The sequence below is a fragment of the Amblyraja radiata genome, chromosome 21, assembly GCF_010909765.2.
Source record: "Amblyraja radiata isolate CabotCenter1 chromosome 21, sAmbRad1.1.pri, whole genome shotgun sequence".
NCBI classification, from domain to species: domain Eukaryota; kingdom Metazoa; phylum Chordata; class Chondrichthyes; order Rajiformes; family Rajidae; genus Amblyraja; species Amblyraja radiata.
In genome coordinates this window covers 27,939,048-27,963,586 of record NC_045976.1, presented here as the reverse complement: position 1 = coordinate 27,963,586, position 24,539 = coordinate 27,939,048, and the positions used below count along the sequence as shown (strand labels likewise).

At 39.4% G+C, this 24,539-nt stretch overlaps 1 protein-coding gene across 5 annotated transcripts in view; it reads left to right on the top strand.

Annotated features, from left to right (window-relative positions):
* Positions 1–24,539, top strand: part of ptpn12 (protein tyrosine phosphatase non-receptor type 12) — an 85,984-nt gene that overhangs the window by 26,095 nt on the left and 35,350 nt on the right. For all 5 annotated transcript variants that reach the window (XM_033039857.1, XM_033039856.1, XM_033039854.1 and 2 more), the window contains exons 2-11: positions 5,135–5,243; positions 8,030–8,106; positions 9,937–10,032; positions 10,225–10,263; positions 10,354–10,425; positions 14,567–14,626; positions 16,302–16,444; positions 17,206–17,272; positions 20,779–20,856; positions 22,952–23,041. In XM_033039857.1, the coding sequence (XP_032895748.1) occupies positions 5,135–5,243; positions 8,030–8,106; positions 9,937–10,032; positions 10,225–10,263; positions 10,354–10,425; positions 14,567–14,626; positions 16,302–16,444; positions 17,206–17,272; positions 20,779–20,856; positions 22,952–23,041 (831 nt within the window). The remainder of the gene's footprint in view (positions 1–5,134; positions 5,244–8,029; positions 8,107–9,936; positions 10,033–10,224; positions 10,264–10,353; positions 10,426–14,566; positions 14,627–16,301; positions 16,445–17,205; positions 17,273–20,778; positions 20,857–22,951; positions 23,042–24,539) is intronic.

The following is a 24,539-nucleotide window of genomic DNA, read 5'->3' as shown; positions in this document are numbered from 1 at the left end:
ATGTCAAGGGTGTAATGTTGTCCTAGGTTTTGCATATTTACAGATGTTCTTGGAGATGCTATCTACTCATAGGTTTTACTGAAGCCTGACACCTTCAGTACTCTAATTCTGTTTGTCATGGGTCTCGCACCCACACCAAGTGTAGCATATGCATTGGGTGAAATTTTCAGAACCACAGTTTGTTCCCTTATTCAAAAAGGGCAAAAGGGACAAGCCTGGAAAGGCAGGCTGGTGAGCCTTGCATCCATGGTAGGGAGGTTGCTGGAGAAGATTCTGATGGAAAGGATTTATGTTCATTTGGACAGGCAAAGGATATAATAAATATCTCATAAATCTGAGTTTAGTAGATTAATATGATAATTGATGAAGGCAGAGCAGTTTTCATCGATTGCATTAAGGCTTTTTGACAATATTGTGCATAATAGACTGGTCCAGAGGGTAAGCAGGGCTCTCGCTTAACTTTTTTCCCTGTTGCCAGCCGGGCAACCTCGGCAGCTTTTTACGTTGCCAAATCACAGTTTAGGTGGTCATTCAGGACGGCTTGCATGACGCGCGTAGTTACCGGTCAGAATTATGGTCAATGAAGCATTCACATATTATTTCTGCTTCAAATAAAGTCACAAACTAAACATATTCACCAATCAAGACATGATATATACCACAATGACATGCAGCAACATTATAATACAATATCTCATCTCTTTTTACACATTGCAATGAATGCAATTTCTATTATCTGTTTCCACTTCCAATCAAAAATATGGTTATTCAGCATATGATCAACCTCGGTGAGACCAAGCGCAGGCTTGGCGATCACTTCGCACAACACCTCCACTCAGTTCGCAATAACCAACCTGATCTCCCAGTGGCTCAGCACTTCAACTCCCCCTCCCATTCCGAATCCGACCTTTCTGTCCTGGGCCTCCTCCGTGGCCAGAGTGAGGCCCACCGCAAATTGGAGGAACAGCACCTCATATTTTGCTTGGGTAGTTTACACCCTAGCGGTATGAATATTGGCTTTTCCCTTTCTCCCTCCTTCCCCTCCCATTCCCAGCTCTCCCACAGCCTACTGTCTCCGCCTCTTACTTTCTTTTTCCCGCCCCCCCCACCCCTCCCGACATCAGTCTGAAGAAAGGTCTCGACCCGAAACATCACCTATTTCCTTCGCTCCGCAGATGCTGCCTCACCTGTGTGAGTTTCTCCAACATTTTCGTCTACCCATTCACACAAGTTCTGTTATCCCACTTTCCTCACCCACTCCCTGCACATTATGGGCAATTTTACAGCGCCAAGTTAACCTACAGAGCTAACGCGTCTTTGGGATGTGGGAGGAAACCCACACGCTTGCAGGGAGAATGTGCAAATTCAACACAGACAGTGCCCGAGAACAGGATCGAACACAGATCTCTGGCGTGTGAGTCCACCAGCTGTGCCACTATATTTTATTTTCCAACATACAAAAAATTATACGCTGATAACTTTGGTTACTAAAAAAAAAAGAAACTATCCATTTTCAGTCTTAGATCTCTAAGTGACGCTATCCCCCTTTACAGCTACTGTATGTTTTAATTCAGTTAAAGGCTATTGGGGCAGTACATTGGCCATAAAGTTGCTGCCTATAATTGCCAGAGACCTGGAATTGATCCTGAATATGGGTGCTGTCTGTATGGAGTTTTGTTTTCTCGTTTATAACATTGTTTACAGAGTACTATGTTTACATATTCTGTTGTGCTGCTGCAAGTAAGGATTTCATTGTTCTAACTGGGACGTGAGAGAATAAAACACTCTTGACTTACGTCGCTGATGTGTGGGATAGAACTAGAGTACGGGTGATCGATGGTCGGCGTGGACTCGGTGGGCCAAAGGGCCTGTTTCCACGCTGTATCTTTAAATTAAACTAAAAACACTAAAACCAGAGGAAATGTAAAGAATGGTTTCTACCCGAAACGCCACCCAATTTTTTCTATCCAGAGTTGCTGGCTACTCCATGGAGTTTCCCCGCACAATTAAAGCATGGAATAGTCTTCACCCTACCATAGGTACCAACCAGACGCAACTAAATTTAAGGTAGCTTTTTTTTCCCCCAATAATCCTTTTTTGCTTAAGTCCAAGTCAAGAGTCAAGAGAGTTTTATTGTCATGTGTCCCAGATAGGGCAATGAAATTCTTGCTTGCTGCAGCATAACAGAATATGTAAACATAATACAGAACAGGAGATAAAAGATCAGTGTGTCTATATACTATAGACCATATATATACACAATAAATAAACAGATAAAATACAATAGGCTGTTATTTTTCAGAGTTTGGAGTTTGGTGGTGGTGGGTCCACCAATTTAAATTCCATTTCGAATATTTTTGGAGGATCAGGAAACCAAGAAGCAAGAGTTACTCCAGGGAGTTACTGCAGCTCCAGGGAGTGATTCTGCGTTGTTTTTCAGCGGTCGCGGTGAGGCAGCGACCGAACAGCAATGATGGCCAGAGCTCCCACAATGCAAAGGGAGGGAGATAGTGGCCGACGCCGACCAGTTGCCGTGGCAGTGCGCATGTGCAGGGCCGCACATGTGCACAACCACGGCCGATGATGTGCTCGGCGGCTGGCCGTGATGAGCGGAGACCCGAGCCAAGAGCTAGGGCCGAGAACGGAGCGGAGAGCCGAGATCCGGACACTGATGGCGGGCGGGTGTCCCGATTGCTTGCCAAGCCGGGCAAAATGGCATGGCTTTTGGGTTGCCCGGCGGGACTGTAAGTTGCCATTGGCACCCGGGCAACCGCTAATTTCGAGGCCTGGTAAGGTACAGGTGTCTGACGTAAAGTGGATCTAAAATTGGCTTGGTGATGAGAGAGAGGGAGAGAGAGGGTAGTGTTCAATGTTTTTATTCTGAATATCGGTAACAAGTGGTGTTCCACAGGGATTGATGCTGGAACCTTTTGTTATTTATTGTGTGACTTGGATGCGAATGTAGATGATCAGGTTGGTAAGTTTGTAGATGATTCAAAAATCATGGAATGGTAGATAGCAAAGCAGGTTGTCCAAGGATATAGCGGAATAGAGATCAGCTGGAAAGTTGGGCAGAGTACTGGCAGGTGAAATTTAAATCTGACAACTATAAGGAAATGTATCCTGGGAAGTCAATTTCTGGTAGGACTTGTGGAATGTGGAGCTTGGGAACATTGATGTATTGAGCAACCTTGGAGTGCAAGTTCATACCTCCCTGAATGTGATGACTCGGGGTACTGAAGATGGCATTTCGTTTGCTTGCCTTTATAGAATTAAGGCATTGGGAAAAAGAGTTAAGATGTCACGTTGCAGCAGTATAAAGAATTGGTTAGGTCACATTTGGTGTATTGTGTACAGTTCTGGTGACCACAATGCATGAAGGGTCTGGTAGCAATAGGGAGAGCGCAGAAGAGATTCTACATGGATGTTGCCTAGATTGGAGGTCTTTACTTAAAAGGAGAGATAAGGAAGGCTGCGTTTATCTCAGGAGGCATAGATGTTGATGACCTTGAAGGTTTAAAATAATGAGGAGCATAAATAGTTATTTTCCCATGATAAATTTCAGTATGTAATTTTACGACTCCATTTTCAGCCATGAATATATATTTTACCAAATGCCGCAAAATCTTGGCATGAATAATATTAATTTTGAATTCATCTGATGATAGCTGAAACCTGAGCCGATGCTGATTATCATGGAGATCAAGATTTTAATTTTGGTTTGTTGTTTTAAAATGTGAACAATTGATGCTGCTATACTTTAATCTGATGCTAATTGTAACTTGGTGTTTTATCGAATGTACTATTTTAATATACTATCTACTGTATTTATGGACAATGCATAATGAGGAAAAATTCAGTTATCAGGTACAGATTCCTGCTCAGTCTTGAATCCTTGTGGTAGTACAACCACAACAAGAGTTCTCTTTGCCCTCCAGTTCTCTCTTTTGTCATGATGTATTTTGAAACTCATATTCAAAAGTTCAATCAACCTGGTTTATCTGTGTTGGTTTTAGTTGAGCACTGGTGGTTTGGTTCAGAATGAACCAGTTTAATGCTCTAACACTTTGAAAAATGGATCCTGTATTCAGGTAAGATGGTAGAATTAATATTCAATTTTTGCAATGTTGATTGATTTTCATTAAGAATGAACTTGCATACATCAATATATGATGTGGTCTGCTTACTTTTGTAAAATCAATTTCATTTCAATGTAGAGTAATTTAGTTGAAATTGAGAATTGTAGCTTTCTCCTGCATGTGGTATCTTCAGAGTAACTGACAACGTTATTATGTGAGCAACAAGCTGAGGAATTAATACAGTGGTTCTTTTGGAAGAATGTGTGCAACTCTTTGGGCTTCTGTGATTTGATCATTTGATTGGTCATCCGGATATGGTGATCGCTGCCATCGTGAATCTATTCTAACATGTCCATTTTCTTCTCTTTTTACCCACTCACTGTCACATGCTGTTCGGTGTAGTTATACTGGTCAGGACAGATGTGTAAGTCAGAGGCCTGGACTATTCATATGGAGACATGTATTCAAAGCCCATAAAGGCATGTTGAGAAATTAAAATTAGTTTTAATTTGTGATGTACTTATCAGTCGTGATAAACAAGAAACAAGTATTATGTCTTGAAAATCCTTGTGTGTCCTCTGGACGATAACCTTTTGGCATTATTGCTCTGTAGCATAATGATGATTAGCTTTTAAATGTTCTCTGAAGTGGGTGAGCAAGCTATCTATTAATGGGTAAATGAAGATTAACTGTGCCTTGCCTGTGTTCTCGTATCACAAAGCTTTTTTTAGAAAAGAATCGTATTTTGTATCATGGTTTACTAACCTTTTCAGTAATCACTAAAATCTCCACAATTCTAGCAATAATTTACGACGTGAAATTTAAAAAGTTAGCAGGAAATTGGGTTGAAGTGCTGTCATTCTACTAACTGGTATGAAACAAAAATGTATTTACAACATTGTTTTTCATGTCAAAAAAGTGAGCTATAATTATATCTCCTGGTAATTTATATGTACATTTATTAGGATAGATTACAAATAGATATGCTTTCATGTTTCTGTCAGAATTTGTTGGGATATCAGTTCATTAATGTGGACATTTTATATATTAAACAGCGACTCAGAAGACTATCAACTAAGTATAGAACTGAAAAGATCTATCCAACTAACACTGGAGAAAAGGAAGAAAATGTGAAGAAGAACAGATATAAAGATATCTTGCCATGTAAGTTTTCAGTTTTATGTTTGAATTTCAACAGTGACTAATATGCATTGTTTGCTTTGAATATGCAGGCATTTTTGAGGCTGGCATTAATAGTGATTTTCAAGTGTTTTATAATTGAATAGCTTGTTACTAGGCTGGCACTTGAGCAGAACAGTCACTGGAATTGGCACCAGTTGAACCTTTCCCTTGCAGAGATGAAATGTTTATTTTTCTTCTGGAAATGCTTGTTGAAGTTACTTATCTCTTGCCTCTTGCTATTTTTAAAACGGTCCTCAGTTAAGTATAGTTTCCCTCTGTCTTGTAGAATCTTTTCTCATCTTGTAGAATAGAATTAGAATAGAATAGAATTACCTTTATTGTCATTCAGACCTTATGGTCTGAATGAAATTTTGTGCCTGCAGTCATACATACAATAATACAATAATAAACAACAATAAACACAAATTAACATCCACCACAGTGAGTCCTCCAAGCACCTCCTCACTGTGGTGGAGGCAAAAATCTTAGGGCTGCAGTCTCTTCCCTCCTCTTCTCCCTCTGCGCTGAGGCGATACCCCACCGGGCGATGGCACAAACAGTCCCGCGGCTCACCGAACCCCGCAAACGGGCCGGCTCAAACATCGCGGCCCGGGGTGGTCGAAGCTGCCGCCCTCCAGTGCAGCGGACGCAGCCGCTGGCCCGCGGCTGAACCCCGGACTCGGGTCACTGCCGCCAGAACGCCGTCCCAGCCACCGGAGCACCGTTCCAGCCCCTAGCCGGATCGCCCTCACGTGAGTGCTGTTCCTCCCTCGAGCTGGGCCGCTCCGACGGGAGCGCCATTCCACCCTCGAGCTGGGCCGCCCCGACGGGAGCGCCAGAGCCCCTCACGGGAGAGTCTCAGTCCCGCGCCAGGCCGCCCTCACGGGAGCGTCACAGACCCTCACGGGAGCGCCGTTCCAGCCCCGAGCCGGACCGCCCTCACGGGAGCGAGCCCAGGGCAATTCCTGACTGGCTCTGCCTCCAGAGTCTCGAGGTCGCCAGCTCCGCCATTAGGCCTCAGCGCAGACGGAGGCAGAGATGGGGGATACGACAAGAAAGTCGCATTCCCCCGAAGGGAGAGACAGCAAGCCCCGTTTCAACCCCCCCCCCCCACATAAACACAACCTAAAAACCAAAAACTTAACTAGACAAAACGGAAAAAAACAACACAAAAGTAAAAACAAATGGACTGCAGGCAAGCCGCAGCCGTTCACCAGCGCCGCCACTTCCGGTACGTGTGCGTGTATCCCTTCATTCTGCCAACTTGTGATGTAGTATGGTATATTGCATCCAATATCTTAAGTTCGCACATTTGATATTATTAGTTTGACCCTTCTAAGCCCATCAGTTTTCTCTCTGAGTACCTTATCTACAGTCACTTTATTTTTCAGTAAGAAAGGCTAATTCTTTAAATGCTGGACATAGTCAGCAAGGTAGCTGGTCTCTGAAGTGAAAAGGAAAGTTAAAATTCCAGGTTGATGATCCCTGATAGATTTACTATACTACATTTAATAAGGTAATAGAATGAAAGTGTATTATAATGTAGAAGCAGGCCTCTTGGCCAAACTCAACCATACTGGCCAAATTGTCCATATTGACCAAAATGCCCATTTAAACTTGTCTCCTTTACCCATGTTAGGCCCTTTGAATCCTTCCCTAACCATGCACCTATCCAAATGTCTTTTAAATATTGTTGATGTATCTGTCTCAATAATTTTCTCTGGCAGCCTGTTTCATATGCGCATTGCCTTCTGTGTGAAGAAGTTGTCCCTCGAGTCCCTTTTCACATGTTCCCCTTCTCACCTTAAACCGTTGCCCTCGAGTTTTTGATTCTTCTTCTCTGGCGGAAAAAGGCTGTGTGAATTCACTTTTTCTATGCCCTCAAAATCTTATACACTCTGTAGGGTCACCCATCAGTTTCCTATGCTTCAATGAATAAAATCTTAACCTGCCCAACTTTTTCATACAACTCTTGCCCTCCGATGCACAAGTACATAATTCCTTGAAAGTGACGTTCCAGCTAGAATAGGTGGTGAGGAGGGCATTTGATATGATGGCCTTTATTAGTCTTGGCACAGGAGTTGGGATGTTACACTGCAGTTGTGCAAGATGTTGGTGAGGTTGCACTTGCCGTATTCTGTACTGTTTTAGTTACCCAGCTGTATAAAAGACATCACAAAGCTGAAAGAAGTGTACAGATTTATGAGATTCTGTACATTCCGTAAAGCGTGTGTGCGCTCGAACAGAGAATAGGAACTTTTGAATTGAATTATTGCTAATTGGTTCCATGGCGCAATAGATTGATTTCTGACTTTAAATCTTGGTACAACTTGGTGTACTCCAATTAGAACGTACAAATTCAGCAGTTTGAAAGGCGTCAACATATATATAGGAAATAACTGCAGATGTACTTCATATTTTCCATCAGTAATTTATTGCAGTTGGTGAATAGTTTATGTTCTGTAGTTGAGATGTTAGAATCTTCCCAAGTTAGTTTAACCTGTGTTTCCATTCACTGTTGAAAATATTGCTTTATATCTGCTTATTGCAGCAGTAATCTGATAATATTTTAAGAGTCTTTGATATTTCTATTTTAGTGCTAAGTGGTGTCATTATCATTTCTGATATCTTATTATTCTATTCTAGCCTGTAAAATGCATTGTGTTTTAATTCGAAGAACTGCTTGTTTATATTAAATAGACTTTAAGTGTATGTACAGTATAATTGGCTTTTACATTTGTAAAATGTCCTTTTTCTTCACACCACAGTTGACCACAGTAGGGTGAAACTTGCAATGAAACTTACAGAAGAAGATTCAGATTATATTAATGCAAATTTTATTAAGGTAATATTTGATATTTCACAGAGCAATTTTTAGTGCTTTATAAAGTTTAAGGTTTGATAGATGTAAAATTGGGAAAACCTATGATTTTAATCAGGTGCTTATTTATGGTTTGTGTTAAAAGCATGATTATTCATTTTCGGTGATAATAAGACCAGTGGTCATTCTAGCAAACCTTGTTTCCATTGTGGTCGAATTTAACAATGAAATTATGAATTTATATTTGACTTTTTGTGGTTCTCAAGGAAGATTTGGTTGTGCTAAAGGGGAATTGTGATATTTTGTGAGTTTACTCGGGGAGGACTATTAATAGTTATGCAGTTATCCTAAAGGGTCCAAATGTCATGTTTTTTCTCGTCGGTCCTAGCATCCTCCTTTGTTGCAGTAGATTTCTATATATTTTGATTTTGACACAGCTGCTTGTCTTTTTTGGACAGGTCAGATAAACTGCATTGTGTCGTTTGTTTGATCCAGTATTATGCTTTGATCACTCCGTGATTTTAATGCTCACATAAGCATCTGAACAAATTCTGATTATTGCCATTTTGAATCCACTGTTTTCTTCCAGATCTAATTAAACTTTTAAAGCAGACTGGGGAGGTGGGGAGCTACTTGAAAATAAGAGCCCAAAAATGAGTGGAACACGGCAAATAAGGCCAATGCTTATGGTAGATGGTGTGATATGATACTGCACTTTCCTGGGGAGAAAACTGTTCGCTTAAGGGGAAAACCAGTAAGATTTTGGCCCTTTAGGATAACCAAATAACTATTAAAAGTCCTCTCGAGTAAAATCATTGACATGCTAGACCACATGACTAGTCATACAGTGTGGAAACAGACCCTTCGGCCCAACTTGCCCACACCGGCCAACATCTTCCAACTACACTAGACTCACCTGCCTGTGTTTGGTCCATATCCCTCCAAACCTGTCACATCCATGTACCTGCCTAACGGTTTCTTAAACGTTGGTATAGTCCCAGTCTCGACTACCTCTTCTTGTTCCATTCACCCACCATCTCCCCTCAGATTCCTATCAAATCTTTTCCCCTTTACTTAAAAGTATGTCCCCTTTATGTCCTCGATTCACCTACTCCGGGCAAGAGACTCTGCATCTACCTGATCTATTTTTCATTATTTCTGTTTCAAATAATTCACAATGTATTTTAAAAATAGATTGAGCGAATAAAATTCCAATGCTTTGATTCAGATTAGATTTAGTCATCGTTCTAGAGCAAGGAAGCAGGCTCTGCAGTCCAACCTGTCCTTGCTGACCAAGATACCTCATTTAAAATTAGTCCCATTTACCTGCATTTGGCTTGTATCCCTCTCTTTCCTATCCATGTACCTGTCCCAAGGTTGTTTTTGTACCTGCCTCTCCTCACCAATATCGGTATGAAAAATTTGACCCTCGGATTCCTATTGAATTTTTCCACACCACTCTTAAACCTATGGTCTAGTTATCGGTTCAGCTTTCCTGGGAAAATGACTACATTCACCCTATCTATTCCCCTCATGATTATATGCACCTCTATTAGATCACCCCTCAGCCTCCTGTGCTCCAAGCAATAAAGTCCTAGCTTGCCCAATCTCTCACTATAGTTCAAGCTTGCGCCTTGGCAACAACCTTGTAAATCTTCCCTGCAGTCTATCCAGCTTAATTGCATTTTTCCTATTCGCAGTTTGACCACTTGCTGAGCACTTTGTAATTGTATGGAATAACTGATTCTGTTGGATTATAACCTTTTATTTAGAATTGTTATCTTAATGGCTTGGAAATGAAGTGCTTTGTTGGGTTTTTAATTTGGTTAATGTGTATTCTTATTATATTTCTAGGGAGTTTATGGGCCAAAATCCTATATTGCAACGCAAGGTCCACTAGCAAATTCTGTTCTTGACTTTTGGAGGATGATCTGGGAATATAACGTTGGAGTAAGTTGTCTCAATTTTTGATTGTCAGAACTAGTAACTTCAGTTAAAACAGGCTGTAAAGCAAACTGGAAGGTCGGATAAAGTTGCATAAATGTCAGCAAGTAGGAGGCTATTCAGTCATTCCATGTTGTAACTTTCTGTGGGCTTTCTGCTGAACAAATTATTAAACATTCTACTATTTTCTATTTCCAGATAATTATCATGGCTTGCCGTGAGTTTGAAATGGGGAGGGTAAGTTCCTGTGTCCAATTTTCATTTGAGACAGTAAGTCAATTTAAACTAAAAATGTATATTAATAATTTTAGCTTTCCTGTTCTACAGAAAAAATGTGAGCGTTACTGGCCACCACATGGGGATGGTGCTCTTCATCTTGGAGAATTTCAGATTACTTGTGTGAGTGTTTTGCTGTACTTGAAGTTAGTGCTTGGGTGGGGGGGTGGCAACGAGTAAATGATAATAGATTTACTAATAAGACGAGTGAAATCTTTTTCAGACGTGATTCTACTGTTTTTTTCAAGATGAATCATTTTAAATAATGGAGAATCAATGTTTTTAGTGATCTGATATTTAAGTTTTCTAGTCTTTGTGGTGTAGATTACCTAATATTTTGCTCCATCTGCTGTTTTTGTTGTCCATTCATCTAAACCTCACCACAGGTTCCATCTTTGTCAGAATTTACTTTCCCATTTATCTTTCTTTAAATAGTTTATCAAAAGATGATAATAATGAAAAGCTGAGATGGAGGATCTATAGTGAGCACATGACCTCTTTTTCTTGTGTTTCACATCCATAATGTACAGAGCAGGCATAAGATTGTTGCCCTCTCATCATGATGGACGTTTTAATCATGGAGTTATGGTGTGGGCATGGAATAGAAATTAATCAGTGGGTGAGGCTCATTGTCTGATTGAGGCAATTCAGCTACACCCATAAAGATGAAACTCGTTGGATTTCTAAATCTTAAATTTCAAAACCATTAATATATATCTTGAGTAACAGGAAGTGGCTCATTATCAGAAATAATGATGAGTGATATTTTGATCTCAATGAACCATAGTGGTTTGGATCAAAAAATGTTTTGGCATCTTTTGACTTTGTCTACTTAGCACAGTTAAAACAGTAGTGAGATGGCTATGTAACTAGCAAAATAATCACAGCTCCGAAAGATGCCCTGAAGGGTCCAGTTCTGTGCTCTACTTTGAAACTAATAAGGACAGTTGCATTTAACTTTATTCAGGCTTTAGTCAAATAGTTATAAAAAAATTATTTGTGGTTAGACAACATTTTGTGTGCAAATCATGCATGTATGTAGGAAACCTTTCTTATCTGCAACCAGAATTGAAGTTCAAATCCCAATATACCAGCCTATGCAATGGAAATCGTAACTTGTTATCTGACATTTGGAAGGGGGAGAGGAACATTGATGAAAGATGCCATTCTATGAAATGCACAATTGGTTCACTGATTCCTTTAAAGAATAATGCTGGCTATCTACTTCACAAGTGATTTCAATCTCAAATGACATAGTTGCTTATTACTTCCTTCTGAATCAGCAGACCAACTCATTGTAAGAATTCCAAGAATTGTAATCAAAAACAAAAGAATTGCTACAGTGTTATCTTAAATCAAAAAGACGGTGACTTATTCAACAGGGATTTACATTAACTGTGACCTTACCAGAGTCACCTAATTTCCAAGAGATTATTCATTGAGCAAAAAATGTATTGCTCCACTTTTCCTAATACAGGATATAAAAATCATAGTCCAGAAATAGCATTTGGTTCAACTAGTTTGTGATGGTGTTTATACTCCAAGTGCACCATTTACCAATTCTTCTTTTCCCCACTTTCCTTTTTTATGATCTTTGCTAAATTAGTGTAATTTATTTTGGGGAAATTTATATTCACTGACTTTAATATCAAATGAGGGGAAAGCATATTTGATGAAGGTTGTAGGAAATTGTTAGAGAATTCAAGTATTCTTAGTCTGCAGGATAATATTCTGCTTGTGAACTTAATTGGCCATTGAAAGTGACACACATGTCAGTCGTTTAGGCAAATCGTATCGTATCGGAGACCACAGCCAGCAGTTCCTCACTGGTTTCAAAGGTGGAAACTAGATTGTATGTAATAACTAGGAAGGAACTGCAGATGCCAGTTTAAACAAAAGATAGACCACATTTTACTTTTTTGCATATCTTTTGTTCTACAGTCCCCTCCATCATGTTTGGGACAAAGACCCATCATTTATTTGCCTCTGTACACCACAATTTGAGAAATGTAATTTAAAAAATCACATGTGGTTAAAGTGCACTTTGTCAGATTTTATTAAAGGCCATTGTTATACATTTTGGCTTCACCATGTAGAAATTACGGAAATTATATATAGTCCCCCCCCCCCCCCATTTCAGGGCACCATAATGTTTTGGACACATGGCATTACAGGTGTTTGTAATTGCTCAGGTGTGTTTAATTGCCTCCTTAATGCAGGTATAAGAGAGCTCTAAGCACCTAGTCTTTCCTCCAGTCTTTCCATCACCTTTGGAAAATGTTATTGCTGTTCACCAACACGAGGACCAAAGTTGTACCAATGAAAGTCAAAGAAGCCATTATGAGACTGAGAAACAAGAATAAAACTGCTAGAGACCTTAGGCTTTCCAACATCAACTGTTTGCAAAAAAGAGCACTGGTGAGCTTACTAATCGCAAAGGGACTGGCAGGCCAAGGAAGACCTCCACAGCTGATGACAGAATTTTCTCTATAATAAAGAAAAATCCCCAAACACCTGTCCGACAGATCAGAAACACTCTTCAGGAGTCGGGTGTGGATTTGTCAATGACCACTGTCCGCAGAAGACTTCATGAACAGAAATACAGAGGCTTCACTGCAAGATGCAAACCACTGGTTAGCTGGAAAAATAGGATGGCCAGGTTACAGTTTGCCAAGTACTTAAAAGAGCAACCACAGTTCTGGAAAAAGGTCTTGTGGACAGATCAAATGAAGATTAACTTATATCAGAGTGATGGCTAGAGCAAAGTATGGAGGAGAGAAAGAACTGCCCAAGATCCAAAGTGTACCACGTCATCTGTGAAACATGGTGATGGAGGTGTTATGGCCTGGGCATGTATGGCTGCTGAAGGTACTGGCTCACTTCATTGATGATACAACTGCTGATGGTAGTAGCATAATCAATTCTGAAGTGTATAGACACATCCTATCTGCTCAAGTTCAAACAAATGCCTCAAAACTCATTGGCTGGCAGTTCATTCTACAGCAAGACAATGATCCCAAACATACTGCTAAAGCAACAAAGGAGTTTTTCAAAGCTAAAAATGGTCAATTCATGAGTGGCCAAGTCAATCACCCGATCTGAACTCAATTGAGCATGCCTTTTATATGCTGAAGAGAAAACTGAAGGGGACTAGCTCCCAAAACAAGCATAAGCTAAAGATGGCTGCAATACAGGCCTGGCAGAGCATCACCAGAGAAGTCACCCAGCAACTGGTGATGTCCATGAATCGCAGACTTCAAGCAGTCATTGCATGCAAAGGATATGCAACAAAATACTGAACATGACTACTTTCATTACATGACATTGCTGTGTACCAAACATTATGGTATCCTGAAATGGGGGGGGGGGGGGGTCTATGTCTCTGTAATTTCTACATGGTGAAAACAAAATGTATAAAAATGGCCTTTATTAAAATCTGACGATGTGCACTTTAACCACAAGTGACTTTTATCTATTTATTTATTTATTTATTTTTTATTGCAAATCTCAAATTGTGGAGTACAGAGGCAAATGATGGATCTTTGTCCCAAAAATTATGGAGGGCACTGTATATCACCATCTCTTTCTCTCGTTCCCTTTTCCCCCGACTCGCGCAAAAGAAGAGTCTCGACCTGAAACTCCACCTATTCCTGGCCCGCTGAGTTACTCCAGCTTTTAGTGTCTATCTTTTGTTTGTAATGACTGTCATTAGCAGATTTAAGCTACTGAAAGGCTTAAAATTCCTTCTTAAATATTAGATTTTTCTTGTTTTATGCATATTTAGGTTATAGCAGAATTTCAACAGTTAACACAAAGATTTTGTTGAGAGAAGTTTGGAGACTTTTTTAAAGAACATCGAAATGTTGTAAATGAAAGTAAAAATCTTAGATTTCTGACAATGCAGCTATCTGATTTTCAAATGATTTGCTAAATTTTCCAGGAGAGATGGTGTATATATATACACTTAAACATTGCAATGCTTTTTGGTGAATGTATTGGGCTTGATAATTGTCTAATACAGATAACCTGGTGTTTCATATCAATACCATTGTAGTTGTAAACCAAGAATTGAGAATGAGTCTATAACATTCCGTAATCAAAATCAACAGTTATGTGTAAAAAATGATAACCGCATTCTATGTCAGGACATCATGTATTATTTCCTTTGTTTAATGCTACTTAATGATTTTTTGCAATTGCACAGCCAGATCCGATATCAATTTAGTGTCACTAATTATTTAGTATTTTTTTCATGCCCTTCCAGGAGGAGGAACAGGCAAGGAATGACTATTTCATAAGGACTCTATTAGTGGAATTCCAGAATGTGAGTATTGGTCCATTATCAGCAGGGAATCTACTTTCCTCATAACTTGTCCATTTGTAATTTCATGTTTACTACTTTTATATTTGATGAAGAATAATTGAAGTATCCAGTAACTTTGAAGAAGTTGAATCTTTGGAGGAGTGAAATGAGTTTACTTTGAACCGTATGACAGTATACTTCAAAGTTCACCCATTTCTTGAATTTGTGGGTGTAAAACTCATTCACTGTACGGGGACACCACTGGCAAGGTCTGTATTTATTGTCCATCCCCATTAACAGCACCTCTTATTTCGCTTGGGCATCTTGCAACTCAGCGGTACGAATATTGATTTCTCCAACTTCAAGTAACCCTTGCATGCCCTCTCTCTCCGTCCCTCCCCCACCTTTGTTTTTGTACTGGTTTCACTGTCCTCCTGGTGAGTTAAATTGTCTAACTCATTTTTACCTAGTCAGCAGCTAACCTGTTTCCTTTATCATTGTTATTTTTGCATATCTTTCATTCATTTGTTCTATATCTCTTTATATCACCGTCTATATCTCTGGTTTCCCTTTCCCCTAACTCAGTCTGGAGATGGGTCTCGACCTGAAACGTCAACTATTCCTTTTCTCTAGGGGTGCTGCCTGACCTGCTGATATACTGCAGCTTTTTGTGCCCATTAACCACTCGATTGTCTCATGCAACCGATGGCACTGGAATAGCATTGCAAATTTATCAGCAGCTTTTCAGCAAAGGAGCCATTTGGTGTTAGATATATTCACCAACTACCAATCGGGTCATTTCCTTTGCGATTGTTTATGTCTCTCTTTTGGTTTTAGATTGCTTATGTGTTCAATATTTGAAAACGTCATTTCTTTGGTTGAAAATATTTACTAACTTGGATCTCTGTTTGCTTTTAAACATAATTTCTAGTGATGAAGGCATGGGATTTAATTTGCTGTACCATTCTTTTAACATCAGTGCCATTCACTATTTTACTTTATCTACAACAAAACATTACCATTCCTGCAAACCTCAGCGTAATGAGATAGCAAATAACATGTACAAAAATATGCCTTTGGGTATATTGTTTGTGCAGTTTATGGTCCCGACACCTCTGTCTTAATACTGGTAAAGGGATCCGCACTTTAATTTAGCGGGATTGATTGAGTATTGGCAGGTTAGGCGCTGCTTTTCGAAAATACGTTACTCCCTCCATAATAATTAGGTGCTTATTTTTTTTGGTCAAAATGCATGTTTTATATTGTAATTGTTAAGGAGGAGATGCACCTGTCTAAGCAGTTTGCTCCACTGTGTTGTGGCCTTGTCCAAAAACCCATGTTTCATGAAACTGCTGCATTAGTTTTTTCTTTGTTTCTCTCAATCCAATCTTCCTCAATCCAATCTTCCCTTATTTTCTCCCTCTTCATTACTTGACCTAGATTTATTTTGTCAATCCCCTGTTTATTTCTCATCAAATTGCATTGCTTAAAGAGAATATTTTAAAAATAATATATGCTCTCTTGTTCTTATTGTGTTATTAATCAGCTTGCATGTATTAGCCAGTGAGAATGTTTCAAATAAAGTTGAATAATATATAACCAATATTTTACTTTTATTGGATAAACTTTGAGCCTGGTGTATTAATAGCTTATGGTGAATTATAGTAAATTAAACCCTGTATTTCTTCTTCAATAGGAATCTCGTAGAATCTATCAGTTTCATTATGTGAACTGGCCGGATCATGATGTTCCTTCTTCATTTGATTCAATTTTGGACATGATCAGTTTGATGCGAGAATATCAAGAGCATGAAGGTGTACCTATTTGCATCCATTGCAGGTATAGAGGAAAATCTATCTTTGTTTCTTGCCTAACCCATCAGAAATGATACAAGGGTAAAAGGTTGAATATAATACTGTGTCTTTGATACTAGTTACCTTTGGTGCTCTTAATATTCAGCTGAATGGCAGTAAATAGCAGAAAAGCATGTTACGTGTTGATTAATGAGACTAGGCAATTTGAATGCAGAACACCAGCATGGTCTCGTCCCCCCCCCCCCCCCCCCCCCCATCCCCTTGCTAGAAGTAGCAAGTGGAACAAAATAAAGTTGTCTCATGGACTCGGATGACAAAAGATAAATATTAAAAATAAAATATGTTTGATCAATTTTGTCAAAAGTTGTAGAAGAGCTGATGGTCAGAATGTTTTCTGTCTTTTTTGTAATGTAATTAATATTGCATCATCTGAAGGAAATTGCTTTGTCATACTAAATTATACAATTTTTGTGGGAAATTTGAGATTTTTAACACTCATTGTGTAGGGCTACATTCTTATGGCATGAATTTGCATTGAGGTATAACCCAGGATGTATGTGATCTGCAAGCTTAACATTTTTTCTATGCTACCCAAGAAATTAAACTTTAACGATATAATTATTAAATTGCTGGGAAGCAAAATCTTTAAGCTTCATTGCTTAAAATCAATGCAAGTTCCTGTAAATTGGTAATAGAGATGATGCAAATAGTGATGGAAGTTGTCACTGTGTTTTATGAAGGATGACCGTAATGAGTCATTTCCTGGAATTCTGTGTTCTCCCACAGTGCTGGATGTGGAAGAACTGGAGCCATATGTGCAATTGATTATACATGGAATTTACTCAAAGCTGGGGTGAGTCATCTCTTGCTAATTTCACCTTAACGGTAGGAAACTAATTAATGAATAAAGTGTGGTTAATGATCATAGTTACTGGCAACAGATCAATGGATATCTTACTTACTGCACCTTTACAGACCCATAAATGCAATAAAGCATAAATAAATATACAATAATCAACAATGCAATCAATTAAAAATCAGTTTTACTAAGTCACCAAACTATAACAGTGCAAAACTGAAGTCTGTAGTGTAAACAAAACAAAGTCCACAGTAGATCATAGTTGTTGAGGTGGGGTCTTTGGTGACCAGGCAAATGCATCACATTCTGCAGCCTCATTCGGTCCTAGATGTTTGACTTGCTGAATCAAGCCATGATGCCACAAGTCACTATGCTTTCTCCGTACACCTACAGATGTTCGATAAAATATTCGGCAACATATCAAATCTCAACCTTCGAAGGAAGTAGAGGTATTGATGATAGACACAATATGCTGGAGTAACTCAGCGGGTCAGGCAGCATCTTTGGAGAAAATGGACAAGTGAGTTTCAGGTCGGGGCCCTTCTTTCGACTGTAGTAGGGAGAGCGGGGATAAAAACTGGAAGTGAAGAAAGGCAGGACAACTTTGGGGTGGCATCAAATAGCCTCGGATGAGGAAGTTTCTGATGGGCAGATTTTTGGATGGAGGCATTGATGAGCTTTCTTTGCAATTGCATCAATGTGCTGGGCCCAAGACACATCTTCCGAGATATACACGTCCAGGAACTTGAAACGGTTGACTCTTCCACTGCCGTCTTGTCGATGATGAAGGGTTCATGGACCCTTTTATTCTCTTCCTGATATCAACAACTAACTTCTTGCTCTTGCCAACCCTGAGAGATTATTGGTAGACAAATGCTGGAGAAACTCAGCGGGTGAAGCAGCATCTATGGAGCGAAGGAATAGGTGATGTTTCTGGTTGAGACCCTTCTTCACAGTATTGTTCTGGCAGTATTCAATCAGATTATCTATCTTCCTCATTGTTACCTGTTATTCGTCTATGGCCTTCAGAGCTGTCTCTGGCTACACAATCATGGATATAGAGAGAGTTGAACAGAGGTCAGAGCACACATCCTTGAGGTGCTCTTGTGTTTATGGTTATCAAGATGGAAGTGTGGTTGCCAATTAGTACTGATTGTGGTCTCCTAACAAGGAAAATTAGGTATTGCATACATAGGTATGAATAGCAACCTGGTTCCCTGAGTTAGTTGGTGTCTAGAGGGGATAATAGTGTTAAACGGCAAGCTGTTGAACAACAGTCTCATGAAGGTAGACACAAAATGCTGGAGTAACTCAGCGGGACAGGCAGCATCAGCATTTTGTGTCCACCTTCGATTTGAAACCAGCATCTGCAGTTCTTTCCAACACAACAGTCTCATGAACTTGTTCTAATTGTCTAAGATAGACACACAAAACTGTAGGAACTGTGGGACAGGCAGCATCTCTGGAGAAATAAAATGAGTGACTTTTCTGGTCGAGACCCTTCTTTGGACTAGTCAGGGGAAAGGAAAACGATAGATATAGAAGAAGATGATGTAGAGAGATAATGGACAATGACTGAAAAAGTAACAATGATGAAGGAAACGAGCCATTGTTACCTGTATGTTGGGTGAAAATTAGCTGGTGCAACTTGATTGGAGAAGGGATGGAGAGAGAGGGAATGCATGGGTTACTTGAAGTTAGAGAAATCAATATTCATACTGCAAGCTGCCCAAGTGAAATATGAGATGCTGTTCTTCCAATTGTCTAAGTTGTCCAGTGCAATGTGGAGACCCAGTATGATTACTTTCCCTGTTATTCTGTTGCGGTGATAGGCTAAGTGTCGTGTGCCCAGGTCCTTATTAGGACAGGTTGATATGCGTTATAACCAACCTCGCAAAACACTTGGATACCACAGACATTACTGCCAAAGGTCGGTAGTCATTGAGGCATGTCACCTTGCTGCTCTTGGCACTGGTATTATGGATTTCCTTTTAAAGCAAGTCAGATCTTAGCAGTCAGATGATGAAGATTCCTGTAAAACTCCTGGAGGTTGGATCGTACCGTGTTGATTACTGCCCTTTGTTAGAAATAGACAATTTTTGAGCAATATTCAGATTATCTGTTAAATCCTTAACACGCTTATCCTGTATATCGGCGAGACCAAGCGCAGGCTCGGCGATCGTTTCGCTGAACATCTACCTGATCTCTCGGTTGCTCAACACTATAACTACCTCTCCCATTCCCACACTGACCTTTCTGTCCTGGGCCTCCTCCAATGTCAGATTGAGGCCCAGCGCAAATTGGAGGAACAGCACCTCATATTTCGCTTGGGTAGCTTACACCCCAGTGGTATGAACGTTGACTTCTCTAACTTCAAGTAGCCCTTGCTTTCCCTCTCTCTCTCTCTATCCCCTCCCCTTCCCAGTTCTACCAGTCTTACTGTCTCCGACTACATTTTATCTCTGTACCGTCCACTTCCCTAACATCAGTCTGAAGAAGGACCCCGACCTGAAACATCACCCATACCTTCTCTCCAGAGATGCTGCCTGTCCCACTGAATTACTCCAGCATTTGGTGTCTATCTTCGATTTATACCAGCATCTGCAGTTCTTTCCTAACTATTTAAGAAAATACTAATCAGGACTGGTAAAGGCATATTTTATGTGGCATGACATGTTAGATTATTGTACTTGTGATACATGAAAGCTGCTCTTTACCTGGATGCAAAGCATTATATGGTTTAGAGATACAGCACGGAAACAGGCCCTTCGGCCCACTGAATCCGCATCAACCAGCGATCCCCGCATTCTAGCACTATCCTAGGGACAATTTACAATTTTACTGAGCCAATTAACCTAAAATAACCCGTGTGCATTTGGAGTGTGGGAGGAAACCAAAGATCTCGGAGAAAACCCATGCAGGTCATGGGGAGAACTTACAAACTCCGTACAGCCAAGCACTCGTAGTCAGGATCAAACCCGGGTCTCCGCTGCTGAAAAGGCAGTAGTTCTACCGCTATGCCACCGTGACATAGCCCTTTGAAGGAAGTGAATAAATTATTCCTAATTTGTTTATAATTATGTTTGTCGAAATATAGTCATAGCTGTCCGGAGAAGGGCCATGGTTGATGATATAAGCTTGGACCTTGTTTAAACATTTCTCAGCAAGAAAAGAACTTGATCAAGTAATTAGGTGAATGGACTTGTCTGTCTGTTAAAATAAACTTAATTCTTGAATTAATTCTTGATTTTTCATGTCATGTTTTATTTTTATTTATTTTTATGGTGCTTTGGGATATTATACTGAAATGCTAAACTAAGATGTACTATTAGTATAAGATATTGATTGAATTACTAGTGGGAAGCACATATTTTGTTTGTTGTAATCCTTTTGGATCAATTATCTGTCAATAATGAAATAATGCACGTGAAATCAGAACAATTAATTTTAATTATGTTGATTTTGGTTCTCATTTGTGCAAAATGTACCTTCTGTTTCAGAAAATACCTGAAGAATTCAGTGTGTTTAATTTGATACAGGAAATGAGAACACAAAGACATTCTGCAGTCCAAACAAAGGTATGTCAGTGATGCTTATTTTTCCACCTTTTATCCCTTAAATATCCTTAAATAGCATAAAATTTTCAGTAAGTTTTCTTTAATATGAAATTGTTAAAAATGTTTAGTACAATGTTCCAGTGAAAAGTGCATACACATTTGTAGAGGTGCAAAAAGCCAAGAAATATTGTACTGTGTTGGCATTGGTTGAGTGGGACATGTTTTCTAAATGGCCATAACATTTATTTAAAGTTAGTTAAAAATATAACTTTGTAATTTGTAAAACATTCTTGTAATAATAATTTTCATCAATTATTCTGGATGCAAACCTTAAATTATGATCATGATCGGCCATGATCATATTGAATGGCGGTGCAGGCTCGAAGGGCCGAATGGCCTACTCCTGCACCTATTTTAAGCCTTTATGGCATCTATTAATTAACAGACATAGAAATTTGAAAGTCAATATTTTATTTAGTAGGTAAACTCAAATTGTCGGATTTATTATCGTGTACGGGTACAGTGAAGTACAGCTACAATTAAGATGTTGGTTGCAGCAGCATCAAAAGGAACAAAGAACGGACAACACAAAAACATAAATTGTAGATAAATCACACCTAATTTCTGCACGACAGTTAAAAGAAAAAGACTACAAAGAATCAAGACAACTCAGTTGAATTCTGGAAAGAGCTGGCTTTTTGTGGCCTCATCATGAAAATTATTTGTGCCTGCGGATGATTATATTTGGTAGCTTCTTCAATAAGTGTAAAAGAGATACCTGCATCTGAACAATATTGTTCCAGGGCCCAAAAAGCCAGAAAATTTGAGGTTCCATTTCCACTCTAGTTGCTTCAGCACAAAGTCTAGGTCCAGTCTAGATGGCAAGTTAAACTAATCTCATCTGCCTGTACATGATTCATTCCCAGCAGATCTGGGTCACTCCAAAAGCCATTAAATGCCACTATCGTATCTGCTTCTATCACCACCCCTGGCATGGCGTTCCAGACGCTCTTTATGTGTTTAAAAAAAAAAAAACCTTACTCTGTACATCTCCTTTAAACTTTGCCCATCTCACCTTGGCTCCACTCGTCTTTGGCATTTTCTCCCTGAGAATGTTCTGATTGTCTACCTTATCTAGGCTTCATAATTTTTACATACGCCCATCAGGTTTCCCTGCAGCCTCTGATGCTCCAGAGAAAACAATCCAACCTTTTCTTAAAGCCAATTCCCTCTAACCTAGACAGCATTCTTCTGCACCCTGCTCCACATCCTTCCTGTAATGGAGACCAGAACTACAGACAATACTCCAAATGTGGCCTAACCAAATTCCTACAGAGCAGCAATGTTATACTCAATATTATACTCAATAACCTGACCTGTGATGGCAAGTATACAATATGCTGCCTTTACCACTCTATATACTTTTGTTGTCACTTTTTCAGGAAGTTATGAAGCTGGACCCAAATATCCCTTGGTAACAATGCTGTTAGCTTTCCCCTTTATTTGACCTCCCAAAATGCAACATGTTAACCTGTTCGGATCAAACTCCAACTGCTATTACTCTGCCTATTTCTGTACTGCGCTGTAATTTTGTTTAATCTTGTGTGGCATCTTATCAAAGGCCTTCTGAAAGTTCAAATGCAGCACATTCACTGGTTGTCCTTGCCTATTCCTATAATTACAACCTCATAAAATTCTAAGAGTTTTGTCAAACAGGATTATGCTTTCATAAATCCAAGATTTTGCTCTGCCCTGAACTAATAAAGGACAGAAAAAACATTTTGGTATTTTGTAGATTCATAAATGAGTCCACATGAAAACATGGCTGCTTCTCATTCTAGTTTTTTTTATTTTTGATCGTGTTGATGAAACATTAAGAATATTTATAGAAGTTAATTGTCAATACAGTTCTTATGAATTGTCATGAACAAGTGTGATGGCTGTTAATATATGTGTATCTATTTAAAAACTAAATCTTAAGGTAATCTCATTTTCTCTGTATACATGTGCAGTAAAATCACCTTTCCAGCATATTTTGTAAAAGCATTAATTCGTCTTGTGGACTTGGTGGTAACATTTTGAATGCAGATATCAAGGAGTGTCTGTTGTTTTGCAGGAGCAATATGAGCTTGTTCACCGTGCGATAGCTCAGCTATTTGAAAAGGAATTGCAGAGGAGTCGATGTGCTGAAAGGCTATCTGAGCCGGTACGTACAGTCTGTAGAAATGTCACTTGTAGAAAGTCACTGCGAATAAAATATTTTATTTTCATTCCTTGCAATGTATGATTCATTTCTTTTTGTTGTGGGAGTGGAAATTAGTTTTGACCCCTTAAAATTATTGTTCAAACAACACATTAATTTTTTGAGAAGTTGTGCAGCTTTATCTCGGACAGTCGTGAGTGGGAGAGACTAATGATAATCATATCACCAGTTGGAAAAAAAATTGAGGTTATGCATTTTTTAAATAAAAATGGCAAATTGGATGTATCCTGAAGTCACTTTAAAAAAAAAAAAAAAAAAAAAAAAAGGCTGTATTGCATGCAGATGGCTGGTTGCTATTTTCCGGAAAGCCTGCTTCCTCTTGTTCATTGAAATGTGGTCACTTACAGTATGGTGACTTTGACATAATGGTGTTTTCGAAGTAATGAACTAAGAGTAATTAAACATCTGGGAAAAGCAACTGGGTGGCAGGAAATCTGGTCTACTCTTAATCATGATTTACCAGTGTTCCTTTTGAGATGCAAATTATTACACCAAATTATCCAAGACACATATTTGTAACTTGGTTTACAGTTGCATGTCGCTTATTTCTTGGAAGACCAGTAAAAGCATTTATGCTGTGCGTTGGATGTATTGTAATTGAATTCAGTTAAAGATTGTATATCAAAATCCCATTGCCATTTATTGAAACATAGAGCACAGAAGGAGGTCCATTATTAACTTGTTAACTCCTTATTAACTAGAAAAATAACGAATTGCCCTTGTTAAGCAGTAATGCAGCCAAATGTATTGCTTGGATCTACTAGTTGCAGGTTACATGCTGCAGCTAAAGGACTAATTCTTATAACAATTCAGTTCCATGAATGAAGAGGAATAGAGTAGAGGGGTCTGCATGTTATGATTAGAGCCAGGATTTTGCCATAAATGCCATAAGTGCCTTTTCATGCCTTTCAGGAAGTTAATGCCTTTTTTTTACAATTGAGTGCCTAAATTAGCTTTTTTGCCGTGTTAACGTAACTTACAAGACAATTTATATCACCAGGGTGAAACCCGGCTGTAGGAGGATGTTAAGTGGTGATTGGAGAGGGGTGCATGGGAAAGGGTCCAGTCTTTGCAGACTGGAGTCATGCTTTAAGTAGGTGTGCAGCGGTGATTGGGGGAGCAGTAGGTGGTGAGAGGTCCAGTCTTTTCAAACTGGAGTCAGGCTGTGAAGTGTTTGGTTGGGGAGAGGGTGTGGGGGTACCAGGGTTAAATTTCTGTTTATCGAACCTGCAGTAGAACTCGTTCAGGTCGTTGGTCAGCTGATGATTGTCCAATTAGTGGGGGTTTCCCTCTTGTAGCTTGTGATTTCTTGCAAACCCTTCCACACTGAAGAAGAGTCATTTGCTGAGAACTTACTCTTCAACTTCTCAGAGTACCTTTCCTTGGCAGCTCTGATTCCACTTTTCAGCTTGTACTTAGCCTGCTTGTAGAGGTCTGCATC